General features: G+C 50.7%; 5 protein-coding genes across 5 annotated transcripts; 3 read left to right on the top strand and 2 right to left on the bottom strand.

The window, feature by feature from the left end:
- Positions 1–28: 28 nt before the first annotated feature.
- Positions 29–5,175, top strand: N7473_000322 (type V myosin; the record flags this gene model as incomplete). The annotated part of the gene is made up of 7 exons (XM_057146262.1): positions 29–163; positions 260–392; positions 453–642; positions 719–4,574; positions 4,631–4,704; positions 4,768–4,982; positions 5,072–5,175. 7 exons carry the CDS (start codon positions 29–31, stop codon positions 5,173–5,175), a joined length of 4,707 nt encoding a protein of 1,568 aa, XP_057014148.1.
- Positions 5,176–5,589: 414 nt separating this feature from the next.
- N7473_000321 (non-canonical purine NTP pyrophosphatase) lies at positions 5,590–6,573 on the top strand (the record flags this gene model as incomplete). The annotated part of the gene is made up of 5 exons (XM_057146261.1): positions 5,590–5,760; positions 5,855–5,928; positions 6,003–6,147; positions 6,228–6,264; positions 6,326–6,573. 5 exons carry the CDS (start codon positions 5,590–5,592, stop codon positions 6,571–6,573), a joined length of 675 nt encoding a protein of 224 aa, XP_057014147.1.
- A 129-nt stretch (positions 6,574–6,702) lies between these two features.
- On the bottom strand, positions 6,703–7,474 carry N7473_000320 (nucleoside triphosphates FAP7; the record flags this gene model as incomplete). The annotated part of the gene is made up of 3 exons (XM_057146260.1): positions 6,703–6,904; positions 6,986–7,134; positions 7,292–7,474. 3 exons carry the CDS (start codon positions 7,472–7,474, stop codon positions 6,703–6,705), a joined length of 534 nt encoding a protein of 177 aa, XP_057014146.1.
- A 305-nt stretch (positions 7,475–7,779) lies between these two features.
- On the bottom strand, positions 7,780–9,473 carry N7473_000319 (C78 family peptidase; the record flags this gene model as incomplete). Its single annotated transcript, XM_057146259.1, has 6 exons — positions 7,780–7,828; positions 7,878–8,082; positions 8,140–8,297; positions 8,352–8,383; positions 8,440–8,907; positions 8,961–9,473. 6 exons carry the CDS (start codon positions 9,471–9,473, stop codon positions 7,780–7,782), a joined length of 1,425 nt encoding a protein of 474 aa, XP_057014145.1.
- A 2,614-nt stretch (positions 9,474–12,087) lies between these two features.
- Positions 12,088–13,978, top strand: N7473_000318 (aspartate kinase; the record flags this gene model as incomplete). The annotated part of the gene is made up of 4 exons (XM_057146258.1): positions 12,088–12,209; positions 12,318–12,398; positions 12,510–13,819; positions 13,881–13,978. The coding sequence occupies 4 exons, from the start codon at positions 12,088–12,090 to the stop codon at positions 13,976–13,978; spliced, it is 1,611 nt and encodes a 536-aa protein (XP_057014144.1).
- Positions 13,979–14,227: the final 249 nt, after the last annotated feature.

Here is a 14,227-nt window from a genome sequence, read left to right as displayed (position 1 = left end):
AAGCCCACTTGCTTGACCAGATCTCGTCATGGCGCACATCTACGAGGTCGGGACACGGGCCTGGCAGCCCGACCCGACGGAGGGATGGGTCGCATCCGAGGTGAAGGAGAAACTGGTGGATGGAGACAAGGTTCAGTTGGTGTTTGAGCTGGACAATGGCGAGGTGTGTTTGCTGTCCCCGTAGCAGTGAGAATCAAACGGACTTCTCTCGATGAGTCCGGAGTAATGGGGAAACGCTGACCAGATGGGGGGAAAACAGACCAAAACTGTCGCGACTACCCAGGCCGAGCTGCAGGTCGACAACAACCCCAATCTCCCACCCCTGATGAACCCCGCGATGCTGGAAGCGAGTGAGGACTTGACAAATCTGTCTCACCTGAATGAGCCTGCTGGTTGGTCTCACCGAAGAAAACATGTGTGCTCCCGTGGCTTCAACTGACAGCTGTGTGCAGTTCTGCAGGCCATCAAGCTCCGCTATGCCCAGAAGGAGATCTATACCTACAGTGGTATCGTGTTGATTGCGACCAATCCCTTCGCTCGAGTGGACTCCCTCTATGTCCCGCAGATGGTCCAGGTCTATGCCGGGAAGCAGCGCGCTTCCCAGGCACCTCACTTGTTCGCCATCGCTGAGGAGGCTTTCGCGTAAGAGTCAATTGTTCTGCTGATCAGTCTGTATACCCGAGTTTGCTTGCTGATACGATATTTTTCCCGGATATAGTGACATGCTGCGCGATGGCAAGAACCAAACGATCGTGGTCTCTGGTGAATCCGGTGCCGGAAAGACCGTGAGTGCTAAGTACATCATGCGCTACTTTGCGACCCGGGAGTCCTCCGATCAGCCTGGGAAATACAGCACGGGTCGCGCCGATGCCACCACCGAGACCGAGGAACAGATTCTGGCAACCAACCCGGTTATGGAAGCATTCGGTAACGCCAAAACGACCCGAAACGACAACTCCTCCCGTTTCGGAAAGTACATTGAGATCATGTTTGACGAGCGAACGAACATCATTGGTGCCAAGATCCGGACATACCTGCTCGAGCGATCCAGGCTCGTGTTCCAGCCGCTTAAGGAGCGAAACTATCACATCTTCTACCAGCTCGTGGCGGGTGCCACTGACGAGGAGAGGCAAGATCTGGGTCTGTTGCCGGTCGAGGAGTTCGAGTATCTGAACCAGGGTGGTACACCAATCATCGACGGCGTGGATGACAAGGCCGAGTTTGATGCGACAAGGAAGTCTTTGGCCACCATCGGTGTGTCGGCAAGCCATCAGACTGAGATCTTCCGCATCCTGGCGGCTCTCCTGCATCTGGGTAACGTGAAGATCACGGCCACTCGTACAGAATCCTCTCTTTCGGCGTCGGAGCCATCCGTCGTTCGCGTCTGCGAAATGCTTGGAATTGATGCCAATGAGTTTGCGAAGTGGATTGTTAAGAAGCAGCTGATCACTCGTGGTGAGAAGATCACCTCTAATCTCACCCAGCAGCAGGCTGTCGTGGTCCGAGATTCGGTTGCCAAGTTCATTTATTCCAGCCTCTTCGACTGGCTCGTGGAAACGATCAACCGTGGGTTGGCTACCGACGAGGTTATTGAGCGGGTCAAGACCTTCATTGGTGTTCTAGATATCTACGGTTTCGAGCACTTTGCCAAGAACTCCTTCGAACAATTCTGTATCAACTACGCCAACGAGAAGTTGCAGCAGGAGTTCAACCAGCACGTGTTCAAGCTCGAGCAAGAGGAATATGTGCGGGAAGAGATTGACTGGACATTCATTGATTTCTCTGACAACCAGCCCTGTATTGATCTGATTGAGGCAAAGCTTGGAGTTCTGGCCCTTCTGGATGAAGAATCCAGGCTGCCTATGGGATCCGACGAGCAGTTCGTCACCAAGCTGCATCACCATTTCGCTGCCGATAAGCAGAAGTTCTACAAGAAGCCTCGCTTCGGCAAATCCGCTTTCACTGTTTGCCATTATGCTGTTGATGTCACGTACGAGTCGGATGGCTTTATCGAGAAGAACCGAGACACCGTTCCTGACGAACACCTGGAAGTGCTGCGCAACTCATCCAACAGCTTCATCAAGGAGATTCTGGACACTGCTGCCGCTGTCCGCGAGAAGGATTCCGCTGCAGTTTCGTCCAAGGCTGTGGCCGCGGCGCCCGGGCGTCGTATTGGTGTTGCAGTCAACCGTAAACCCACGCTGGGTGGAATCTTCAAGTCCTCTTTGATTGAGCTGATGAACACCATCAACTCTACCGATGTACACTACATTCGTTGTATTAAGCCCAACGAAGCCAAGGAGGCTTGGAAGTTCGAGGGTCCCATGGTTCTGAGCCAGTTGCGAGCTTGCGGTGTTTTGGAGACTGTTCGAATCAGTACAGCTGGTTACCCTACCCGTTGGACATATGAGGAGTTTGCCATTCGCTACTACATGCTTTGCCATTCCTCGCAGTGGACGTCTGAGATCCGAGACATGTGTCATGCCATCTTGCGCAAGGCTCTTGGTGATGCGAACCACCAGAAACAGGACAAGTACCAGCTTGGTCTGACCAAGATATTCTTCCGGGCCGGTATGCTTGCCTTCTTGGAGAACCTGCGAACATCGCGCCTGAATGAGTGTGCGATTATGATCCAGAAAAATCTGCGGTGCAAGTACTACCGTCGCCGCTATCTGGAGGCTCGCGAGTCCATTCTCACCACCCAGGCCTTCATCCGAGGATTCCTGGCTCGCCAGCGCGCCCAGGAGATCCGCCGGAACAAGGCTGCCACCACGATCCAGAGGGTCTGGCGTGGTTCCAAGGAGAGGAAACGCTACACTGAGATTCGGAACAATGTCATCCTGTTCCAGTCTGTTATGAAGGGTTTCCTCTGCCGTCGCAACATCATGGACTCGATCAATGGCAACGCAGCCAAGGCCATCCAGCGTGCATTTCGTACGTGGCGTCAACTTCGGGCCTGGCGTCAATACCGCCAGAAGGTTATCACTGTTCAGAACTTGTGGAGAGGAAAGCAAGCTCGCAAGGCTTACAAGACACTGCGTGAAGAGGCTCGCGATCTCAAGCAAATTTCTTACAAGCTGGAAAACAAGGTCGTGGAACTTACCCAGATCTTGCAGACAATGAAGCTTGAGAACAAGTCCTTGGCCTCGCAACTGGACAACTACGAAACCCAACTGAAGTCATGGCGTGCCCGGCATAACGCGCTTGAGGCACGAGCAAAGGAGCTCCAGGCAGAGGCCAACCAGGCCGGTATTACTGCCGCTCGATTGGAAGTTGTTGAGGAAGAGTTGAGCAAGACGCACCAAAGCCAGGCCGACAACCAAGCTACTATCAAGCGCATGCAGGAAGAGGAGCGGGTCACCCGCGAGACAATCCGTGCCACGATGGAGGAATTGGAGCGTCTCAAGGTTCTCAATGCTGAAGCCGAGGCCGAGAAAGCTGCTCTCCGGCAAAAGGTTGCAGAGATTGAGGAGGAGCTGGAAATCGCGAAGCGATCAGTGCCTGTCAACGGCGTTAACGGCGACGTGCAGAACGGCGCTGCCGCACCTGCTCCTGCGAACGGTTTGATCAATCTCGTGTCGACTAAGAAGCCCAAGCCTCAACGGCGCAGTGCAGGTGCAGAGAAGGTCGGGATGGATCGCTTTAGTGGCGCGTTCAATCCCCGTCCTGTCTCTATGGCCATTACTGGGCCTGGCGCTGCTCGGGCTGTCGCTGCCATATCCCCGGGTCTGGATTCTGTCGAGGCGGAACTGGAGCAATTACTTTCTGAAGAGGATGATTTGAACGACGAGGTTGCCATGGGTCTGATCCGCAACCTGAAGATCCCCTTGCCAAGCTCGACGCCACCCCCAACCGAGAAGGAGGTTCTCTTCCCCGCGTACTTGATCAACCTGGTTACTTCGGAGATGTGGAACAATGGATTCGTCAAGGAGTCGGAGCGTTTCTTGGCTAATGTGATGCAATCCATCCAGCAGGAGGTGATGCAGCACGATGGCGAGGATGCGGTCAACCCCGGTGCTTTCTGGCTTTCCAACGTTCACGAGATGTTGTCGTTCGTCTTCCTGGCTGAAGATTGGTACGAGGCGCAAAAGACGGACAACTACGAGTATGACCGTCTGCTGGAGATTGTGAAGCATGACCTGGAGAGCTTGGAGTTCAACATCTACCACACCTGGATGAAGGTGTTGAAGAAGAAGCTGTACAAGATGATTGTCCCTGCGATCATCGAGTCCCAATCGCTTCCTGGTTTTGTTACTAGCGAAACGAACCGCTTCCTCGGAAAGCTGTTGCCCTCGAATAACAACCCGGCTTATAGCATGGACAACCTACTGAGCCTTCTGAATGGAGTCTACCGCGCCATGAAGGCGTTCTACATTGAGGACACCATCATTACCCAGACTGTCACCGAGCTTCTGAAGCTGGTTGGTGTTACTGCGTTCAACGATCTCCTCATGCGGCGAAACTTCCTGTCGTGGAAGCGTGGTCTCCAGATCAACTACAACATCACCCGGATCGAGGAATGGTGCAAAAGCCATGATATGCCCGAGGGAACGTTGCAGTTGGAGCACTTGATGGCAAGTACCATTGATTTCCATCTCGATCGTGGGGTAATAGACTAACTCGCCAATAGCAAGCGACCAAGCTCCTTCAACTGAAGAAGGCCACCTTGAATGATATCGAGATCATTCAAGATATCTGCTGGATGTAAGTGATCTTCCAATCACTCATTTTTTCACCGCTAGTATGCTGACCTCTCTTTCTTCCTAGGCTCTCACCCAACCAAATCCAGAAGCTCTTGAACCAATACCTGGTGGCCGACTACGAGCAGCCGATCAACGGCGAGATCATGAAGGCCGTTGCTTCCCGTGTCACTGAGAAGAGCGACGTTCTCCTCCTGACTCCCGTGGACATGGAAGACAGCGGCCCCTACGAGATCGCCGAGCCCCGCGTCATCACCGCTTTGGAGACCTATACCCCATCTTGTAAGTGATGAGATGATATTCGCAGAATACTGCGCTCCCTTTCCCTTTCCCTTTTTGCCTTGGCACATGCTAATTACAATCCTGAACAGGGCTCCAAACACCACGACTGAAACGGTTGGCTGAAATTGTATCTGCGCAAGCGATTGCGCAGCAGGATAAGCTTGGGATAGAGAACGGGGTGTTGGAGGAGTAGTTTGTGTGTGTATATTAGACATGTTTCTCCTTGTGAAATGTTTCTGTGAGCTACGGATTACGATCAGTGTGACATCGTTTCACCCACGACTTTGATTTGATGCCCGGGTAGAGACCGGGATTTGAAATACAGTGATGCAATGATTTCTTATTTAACGATTCAGGCCGAAGAAGAGAAGAGTTTTTTTTCTGTCTATGTATTTGGTGCTGTAGTATACCTAAGGATATCTTGTTCATATTGTATATCTCTATTTATGTTGACCACTTCAACTCCGCAGGTTAAGCGGTGTCCCTGGCCGCGGGGAGTTCGAGTTTCATTCGGCGTTAGTTATTGGTGGAGCACCACCACCACCGAAAGTCTTCACTTCACCCCTCCAAGTTCAACCAACCCGTGCAGTGCACACAACCCGCCATCATGACTCTAACCAAGATCAACTTCATCACCGGTAACAAGAACAAGCTCACCGAGGTGCGCGCCATTCTCGGCAGCGTCATCGAGGTCGACAATCAGGCCGTGGACGTCCCGGAAATCCAAGGCACTATTGAAGAGATCGCTAAGGAGAAGGCGCGTCGTGCTGCTGAAGCGGTAAGTCAACTACCTAATTACACGAGAAAAATCCTTCGAGAGGTGATGGTATATGACGAAAAGGAAAACATCCTAACTAATATCCATCCTCTAGATCAACGGCCCCGCGCTGACGGAGGATACTGCGCTTGAGTTCAACGCTCTTAAGGGTCTACCGGGTCCATACATGTGAGAAACCATGTCTAGTCGGGATCTGAACTTCCCTGCGATGTTTGAATATCAGCTAATTGATAATGATCTAGCAAATCTTTCATGGAGTCTCTAGGCCTTGAGGGTTTGAACAAGATGCTTGATGGTTTTGAGGACCGCAGCGCAGAGGCAGTGTGTACTTTTGCTTTTTGTCGGGGACCTGGCGAGGAGCCTCTTATTTTCCAGGGTCGGACTGCGGTATGTTTCTGCCTTTTTGTGGTTGTATGTTTGAAGGTTGATGGAGAGGATTGGGTCTAATGGGATGTTATACTATATAGGGCACTATTGTGCGGCCAAGGGGCCCGACGAAATTCGGTGAGTATTTGTCAATTCCAGAGCTTTCAGACTGAGATCTTATACTAATGCAATGTTCCAGGCTGGGACCCAATCTTCGAGTACGAAGGTCAGACATACGCGGAGATGGAGAAGGAGGCAAAGGTAAGCGCTTTTTTAGCCCTCTATTCTGTACCACTGCCAGTACCGGCACTGGTATGGGCGTGCAGAGATATCCACGAAATCAAGTTACTAACGCCCCTTGGCCCTGTTTCCTTCCAGAACCGGATTTCTCACCGGTACAAGGCGCTGGTCAAGTTCCAGCAGTGGTTAGCAGAAGGCCAGCAGTAAAGGGACGCTGGGTATGGGTATATATATAGAGCGAGCCTCTCATCCAACACGGATATTTAGACGAGAGCTCCTTCAAAGACAACGAGAGAAGGAAATAGAAGATCTTCCAAATCATATGTCCCAACACATTCACTCCGCATCCTCAGCATGTTGCTTCTTCCAGTTCTCAACCCACTCCGAGATTCGGGCGCAGTTACTATCGACGTCACCGTCCTTCTCGCTATTGAGTTCCACGACGATCTCCTCGTCGAAGGCTTCACGGGCTTCTTCCGACAAGACGCCGAAGATCTCGGCGTCGAGGTTCTCTTGTAGCTTTTCTTCGTGGTATCCTCTGTAACAGCACGCGTTAGGTGTTAGAATAAAATTCATGCGAAGCGTTTGCTTGAGCGGAGAATGAGATGACACGACTGACCTTGAGCTTAACCGGTCATACAGAATAGAAGTCTCTGGGCATCGAATAACAACGACAAGATCGATCCATGACTTGGGGAAGAGGTCGCAAGCGTGCCAATCAATCAAGTATCCACCCTGAAGCACTTCATCTTCAATAGCATCGAGCAACTAGACCGGAAATAGTTCATTAGTATATGATGCGACAATGCGACAGCGACAAGTACCACCCCGCGCAACCCCACCAAGGAAAAAAAAACGTCGGGATACGACGAGCGCAGCGCGAACTCATCGCACAATCTCCAAAGAATCCAAATCGCCGACATACCTTATCCTCATCAACAACCCAACTCTTCCGCTCCTCGTCAAACTCCTCAAAGCAATCGCGTTCCTTGGCGATCTGATTGACGGACAAGTGCTTGAGTCCGGTGTCTTGGGCGAGTTGTTCGCAGTGTACGGTCTTACCGACGCCGGGGGTGCCGGTGATGATCACATTAGGAGAGGAGCGCATTCTTTGCGATGTATTTGGAACCGTGCAGAAGGTGTGAATTGAGGAAAATGGAGAGCTGTTGGCGGGGGGGTAGCTGTTGAGAAAGAAGAGTACTTCTTCCCCGGATGGAAATTATCTCGGATTAATGTTGGTTCCGCTTATCTCTTATCGGATAGTCTTATACAGTACTCCGTAGAAGAGATATAGATGGGCGTGTATATTCATGTAGGAAAGGTAGAAATATTTTTAGGAATAATTGTGGGTATAAGTATTTCATACTTGGAAGAACTAACCTCATAAAATATCCACAGTAATTCATCATACTATCATGTCGAAATTTTACCAGGTGAGGCAGTTTCCGGCACTGGGATTAATCTGCGCCAGGTCAGTGAATCGTTCAGAAATCCAAGATTAATCTACTCACTTGAGAAGCTCAAAAAGCTTGTACTTCTGCAAGTACTTGTTGCCCCTTCGATACGCCTTGAGTAGACGAACAGGATTATCACACTTCGCGGACGCCCCAATCAGGCGCTGCATCGCTGGTGATGTCTTGAACATAGGATCGAAAACAAGTAGATTCGCACTGCCGTCGTCGCGGATCTCGAATCCCACAATGGTCATTGAGTGGCCTAGTAAATTATCAGAAATTGTATCTAGAAAACGCTTCAATGGGGATGGGATGTCACCGTGATGTTGGAAATAGATCGGCGGAAGGTCGGTCTTGAAGACCTTGGTCTTCTCGTCGTCTAGCGAGCATGCTGATCGGAAATAGCTCGCCACCTCCATGTAGAGTTTATCTTGTGCTGATATTCCTTCGCTAGCAGCCAAGCTACTTGCATCGCAGCTGTGCCGTATTAGCATCGTATGCCTGATGCCAGGATTGCATATAAACACTTACGGAATCCCAAGGCTCTGGAACAGAGCTTGTGCCTGTCATACAATAGTATTAGCAGATAAGAATCAATCACGGGTTGATCATAACTGACTTCAGGTGTTCCAATAAACTTCCGCGTCCCCTTGATACCTCCAGTCTCAGCTCTCCCCGTGCTATTAAACCCCATATCCCACGCTTGTTCGATCAAATCCTGCAAATCCAGAATCGACGGCACACCATGGGGAAAGTGTATATGGCCCAGGCTTTCTGTCTTCGTGATATAAGACACAAGCATCTGAATATTTCGATACCCACAGAAACCCCCTTCACGTGAAAGTTTGCAAATGTGGCGAACCTTGGGGTTGCAAAGAAAGGCCCGTTGAACTGTCTTATCTTGCTCGCATAGCTTTGCGACAACCGGGATGAGGTGGTCTGTCTCATTTTCTACTGTGGTCTGCCTCGCTAGTCTCCCGTCCGTGGTGACGTGAGTCTGCTTTGATGTTCGACCGCCCTTCTCTAGCATGTTCTTTAGCCATGAAGGCATCTTTTTCTCGTGGGCGTGGGGGCCCAGTTCCGAACGCTGGTCATGGAGTTAGTATACTCTCTTGAGTTTGATAGAAGGTAGCAGCATACCCCAAGCCGCATTACTCCATCCTCTCCACGAGTCCGAGGTGGACTCTTTGGTCGAACTAGTTTGGCGGTATTATTCCTGCGAGCCACGTCCCGATCTGACCCTCGCTTGCCACCTGAAAGAGCACCCTGTAAATAAATATTGTCTTCTTGATCAAGTGGCAAGTCATAATCATCATTGGCGCTCATAGAGTCAGCGTTGAGATGGGGCGTATCTCCCCCATTCTCTTCGAACGCAATGCCCTCCGCGAGATGAAGATCCAGATGCGTCGACAGCTCAGCTGCAGTCACAGTCTCACCACACCCGTGTGGACAATCAACATATTTCTCAGTTGACTCGTCGTCTGTCGGCAACAGGGACGGAGATCGCGTGTCCTCCAGCCCATTCAGATCGGGCATCAGCGTCTCCGGGACGCCGTTTTCTGGATGGCAGTGATCGATATGCATCTCCAAAAAACTGGAATCCGCATCGGAGAAGGGACAGAATGGACATATTAGGAGACCGGAGCTTTCCATGTTTGCGGTGTTGCGCTGCTATTTTTGTAGATTGGCGGAAAGGTTGTTAGGCGGCGTGGGATCAGCTGTGGACTGGGGCACTAGAATCACGTCGGGAACCTGCAGGGCGATAGATGTGCCAAGCAATCGCAGCTGAATATGTTGACCAGCAGCCTAAAGGACTCTTGAGTTGTATGTTTAGAAGAACTGGCTACTGGCTACCTTTAAATCTCCAGATTTTTGATGGGCGGTGCCTGGAACGTGGGATCAGACCCACCTTCGCCGCTAAGTCACTCGGTGCCCCTGGCTGCGAATCCAGAGTGTAAGCACTTAGTACTGCCATGACTCCCGCTTGGTATAGTGGTGACTCATTCTCAGCGACCTTTGACGATGTCATACAGGATTCTCTAGAAAGGCATATGCATGTTCAGCCCTTGGGAAGTGCTTATGATGTTTTGATCAGCTCCAGCTGAACTAGAAGTGGACTCCGTTAGTAGCTTTTGACAATAGTGTGAGACCCAGGAAGTCAGACATCGACCTGCCCAGTCTCCAGTAATAGCTTCACCACCCCCTCGTGGCCTACCGACGCAGCCTTAGACAATGGAGTGCGTCCCCTAGAGTCTTTCGAGTTTATATCCACCCGCCCGGTCGCACGTAACTGCTTCACCACCGCTTCGTGCCCCTCCGACGCAGCCCACGACAAGGCCGTCCAGCCACCGGAGTCCTTCGAGTCAACATCCAGATGCCCAGTCTCAAGTAACAACCTCCCTATCTCCTCATTGCCATTCGACGCAGCACACAACAATGGCGTACAACCGTAAGCGTCCTTCGAGTTTATATCCACTTGCCCAGTTGCAAGTAACAACTTCACCACCACCTCATGATTCTCCGATGTGCCTCCAGACAAAGGCGTGTTACCGAAGTTGTTCCTTGAGTCGACATCCACGCAAGTGGCTAATAACAGCTTCACCACTCCCTCATGGCCATTCCGCGCAGCCTCATTGAACGGCGTCTGACCGTGATAGTTTCTTGAATTGACATCAACCCTCACTGTCCCTAATAACAGTCTCACTATCTCCTGGTGGCCATTCGCCGCAGCCACATATAATGGTGTACGGACTGTAGAACTCCTGAGAATCTACATCCGCCCCAGTCCCGAGTAACAGCTTAACCACTGCCTCGTAAGCATGGCTCGCAGCCCAGAATAGAGGCGTTTTGCCGTTGCTATCGACCACGTCAACATTAGCTCCTTCTGAAAGGCAGATTTGAGTCGTCGCCTCATTCCATCGTTGGGCAGCTCATAATAGCGCCGAACTTGCCGACCTCAGCGAATTGTGTTGATAAAGGTATGGATTGACGAGGAAGTAGATCCGCTTGTTGGTTTGAGCCAATGAGTTAATGTCTCTTTCTGCCTCTAGGAAATTTGCAACGAGGAGTAACAATTCGGTAGGTAAATGAAGAGACAGACCCATCTTCCCCCTCGTGACCCTGAAAATGCTGGACCATGATCGCGGGGAAGCTAAGCAGTGCTTTTTTCGAAGAAGCTCGTAAATAACCGCCGCCGCCATGGTGCGAGATTCGCGCAGACCTGCCTGTGCTGCCAAGCTGCCATCAACTAAACTTCAACGTCTTGTATCTTTCATACTCGTATTATTATAGGTTCGGTGTCAATTTCGTATGTACATCAAATATGTAATTTAGGCGGCGTTCTTATCTAGTTTAACGTACTATGTGATTATAGGTCGAAAGAGCATCCCAAGGCAATACCGGTCGTCTCTGTATCATTTATATAAACAATTGCAGGAAGCTTCTCTATTGTGTCGGTAGCGGTGTTTATTCGCTCACCGTCACGGTCGCACAATACGTATAGACAAACGGTATATTACGTATCTGGATGAATATGTGTCTTATTTGGATGATTGGTAGATATATGTTTAGATTTTGCCAATAACGAGAAAATATCCATCATTACTATCAACAATCCTTGAGGTGGTTCTCACGTGAAGATAAGGTTGTTTGCAGCAAAGGCACATGCCAAGCAAACCTAAATTCCAACAGTTTGTACTTTGTACGGAGTACTGTACAACAATTAACATTTTCGGGTGGCGATCAACAAGAAAATTTGGTATGGAGGTATATTGACCTTGAACAACGAATCGTTTCGAAAGAGATCTATATCTGATTTGAATCTATATAAATAACAGATACATAAATCACCTGCAGAGTAGCTAGTTACGCTACGTAAATTTACAGCCTTGCAAATAGCTGCCCAGTTATACCCAAGTGCGTCATTTTTATCGGACTTGCTTATCGCGGGGCTCGGCGATGGCGTGATTGTTAATGGTGATGATCATTGGTTATGACCATCGGGCGGTGATGATTGGGCGGGGTTTCTCTGTTCCTCCGACATCGCGTGTGCGTGCCTGGACTCGCCGGCAGAACTGAGCGGAACAGAGAAAAGAGAGAAAAAAAAGTCAATGGAGGTTGAGTCACCGCAAATGTGAAAAAGAAAAAAGAAAAACGCCGCAGCCGGCCCACTCCTCCGCTTTCGCTTTCCCCTCCACGATCTCTCTCTTTACATGTTGTGAATTTCCATCATCTCGTCCCTGGTCCTTGGTCCCTGGAATATTTGGCCATGTCTTCCTTCGAAGCAGACTGTCCGGCTGTCAATGCTGTGCAAAGCAAATGGGTCGTACAAAAGTTTGGCGGCACTAGTGTAGGCAAGTTTGCTTTAAACATTATCGAGCAGGTGGTCCAGTATGTTACCCCTCCACCCGTCCTCCATGCTCCCCTTCTGGGGTTCATTGATCCATCCATTTGATTAGAAGTAGCAATTTGCTGACCATTGACTACAATAATCTACAGACCTAGCCTCGTTGACAACAGAGTTGCTGTTGTATGCTCCGCAAGAAGTAGTTCGACAAAGGCAGAGGGCACTACTAACCGGTGAGTCATCTGGATACTCGACAACATTCGACAAGCACATGCTCTCGATACCGCACATTGTGCAAAAGACGAAGGAAACCATAGATCATGTCCTAACACCTATGATTATAGGTTACTGCGGGCAGCCCGGGATGCAGAGAACCCTCACTCCCGACAATACTACACATTGGTCGAGGCTGTACGGCTTGAGCATGTTCAAGTGGCCCAAGAACAGATTCAATCGGTGGACCTAAGGGATCAAGTGGTCGCCGATATCAATGCCGAATGCGAAAAAGTTCTGAAGGTTGTTGAGGCCGCCCAGACGCTGGGGGAGATCAGTGCTCGCTGCGTGGACAAGGTCATGAGCGCTGGTGAGAAGCTCAGCTGTCGACTCATGGCCGCGTTCCTGCAAGATCGTGGAGTCGACTCGCAGTATGTTGACCTCGCCGATGTGATCGATTTCCCCATTGGCGCCCACGGCCTCGATCAGGACTTTTATAACTCTCTGGCGGCGGCTTTGGGCAAGCTGGTCGCGGGTTGCGGGCGCCGAGTGCCTGTGATCACAGGTTACTTTGGTACCATCCCCGGTGGTCTGCTGGATCAGGTCGGCCGTGGTTATACTGATCTCTGTGCTGCGCTCGTTGCCGTCGGAACCCATGCCAAGGAGCTTCAGGTCTGGAAGGAAGTGGACGGTATCTTTACTGCTGATCCACGCAAGGTCCCTACGGCCCGACTTCTTCCTGCCATCACCCCCGCCGAAGCTGCTGAATTGACCTTTTATGGATCAGAAGTGATTCACCCCTTCACCATGGAGCAGGTGATCCGTGCCAAGATCCCCATCCGCATCAAGAACGTGATGAACCCCAAGAACCGCGGCACCATCATCTTCCCCGATTCCACGGCCGAGCTGGAGCGCACCACACCCGGCCACGACCCTCGCCTCTTCCGCACTCGGAGCCCGAGCTTCATGCAAAAGCCGAAGCGGCCGACTGCCGTGACCATCAAGCACAAGATCCTGGTGATCAACGTACACTCGAACAAGCGGTCATTGTCCCACGGCTTCTTTGCCGGCATTTTCTCGGTGCTGGATAAGTGGCGTCTGTCCATTGACCTGATCTCGACCAGTGAGGTTCATGTGTCGATGGCTCTTCACTCGGAGATGCCTTTGTTGAATGGCAACGGGCGGGATGATTATCAGGTGATCGATGATGATCTGAAGGGCGCGCTGAATGACTTGGCCAAGTACGGAACGGTAGACATCATTCCTGAAATGGCCATTCTCAGCTTGGTCGGCAAGCAGATGAAGAATATGATCGGTGTTGCGGGGCGCATGTTCACTACCCTGGGGGAGAACAATGTGAACATTGAGATGATTTCACAAGGTAAGACATTCGTTGCCGATCCCAACTTCCCAACCCCTCCCTCTCCTTCCCGCTTCGAACGTACATACGAGTACAAACTCTCGAAAGAAAGAGAACGCTGACTGACACCCCTCCCCTACAGGTGCAAGTGAAATCAACATCTCCTGCGTCATTGAAGAGCGTGATGCCGACCGCGCTCTCAACATCATCCACACCAGCATGTTCACCTTCTTGGATTAGAGGTCCCAGGAGACGTTGAGCAACCGCATTGTCGTTTGAGATATCCCTTGGGCCGGTTTTTCTTTTTCTTTTCTATTTCCTCTTTCACTTTCGCTTTCTTTGACAAAATGCTTTCATGATAGGGAAAAGTTGGTGTGCATTTATCTCGAGTGCTCTCTTTTCTCAGGGAGACTTGGGGGCGCTTAAGCATTATTCTTGTCGTGATTTTCCTGCATGGGCTTGGCGTTTCTCGTTCCTATGTGCCATGTC

The sequence above is a fragment of the Penicillium subrubescens genome (assembly GCF_028828155.1).
Source record: "Penicillium subrubescens strain IBT 31985 chromosome Unknown utg000001l_segment0_segment0, whole genome shotgun sequence".
Taxonomy (NCBI): domain Eukaryota; kingdom Fungi; phylum Ascomycota; class Eurotiomycetes; order Eurotiales; family Aspergillaceae; genus Penicillium; species Penicillium subrubescens.
The sequence above is the reverse complement of the archived record's forward strand: the minus strand, read 5'-3'. Positions and strand labels throughout refer to the sequence as shown.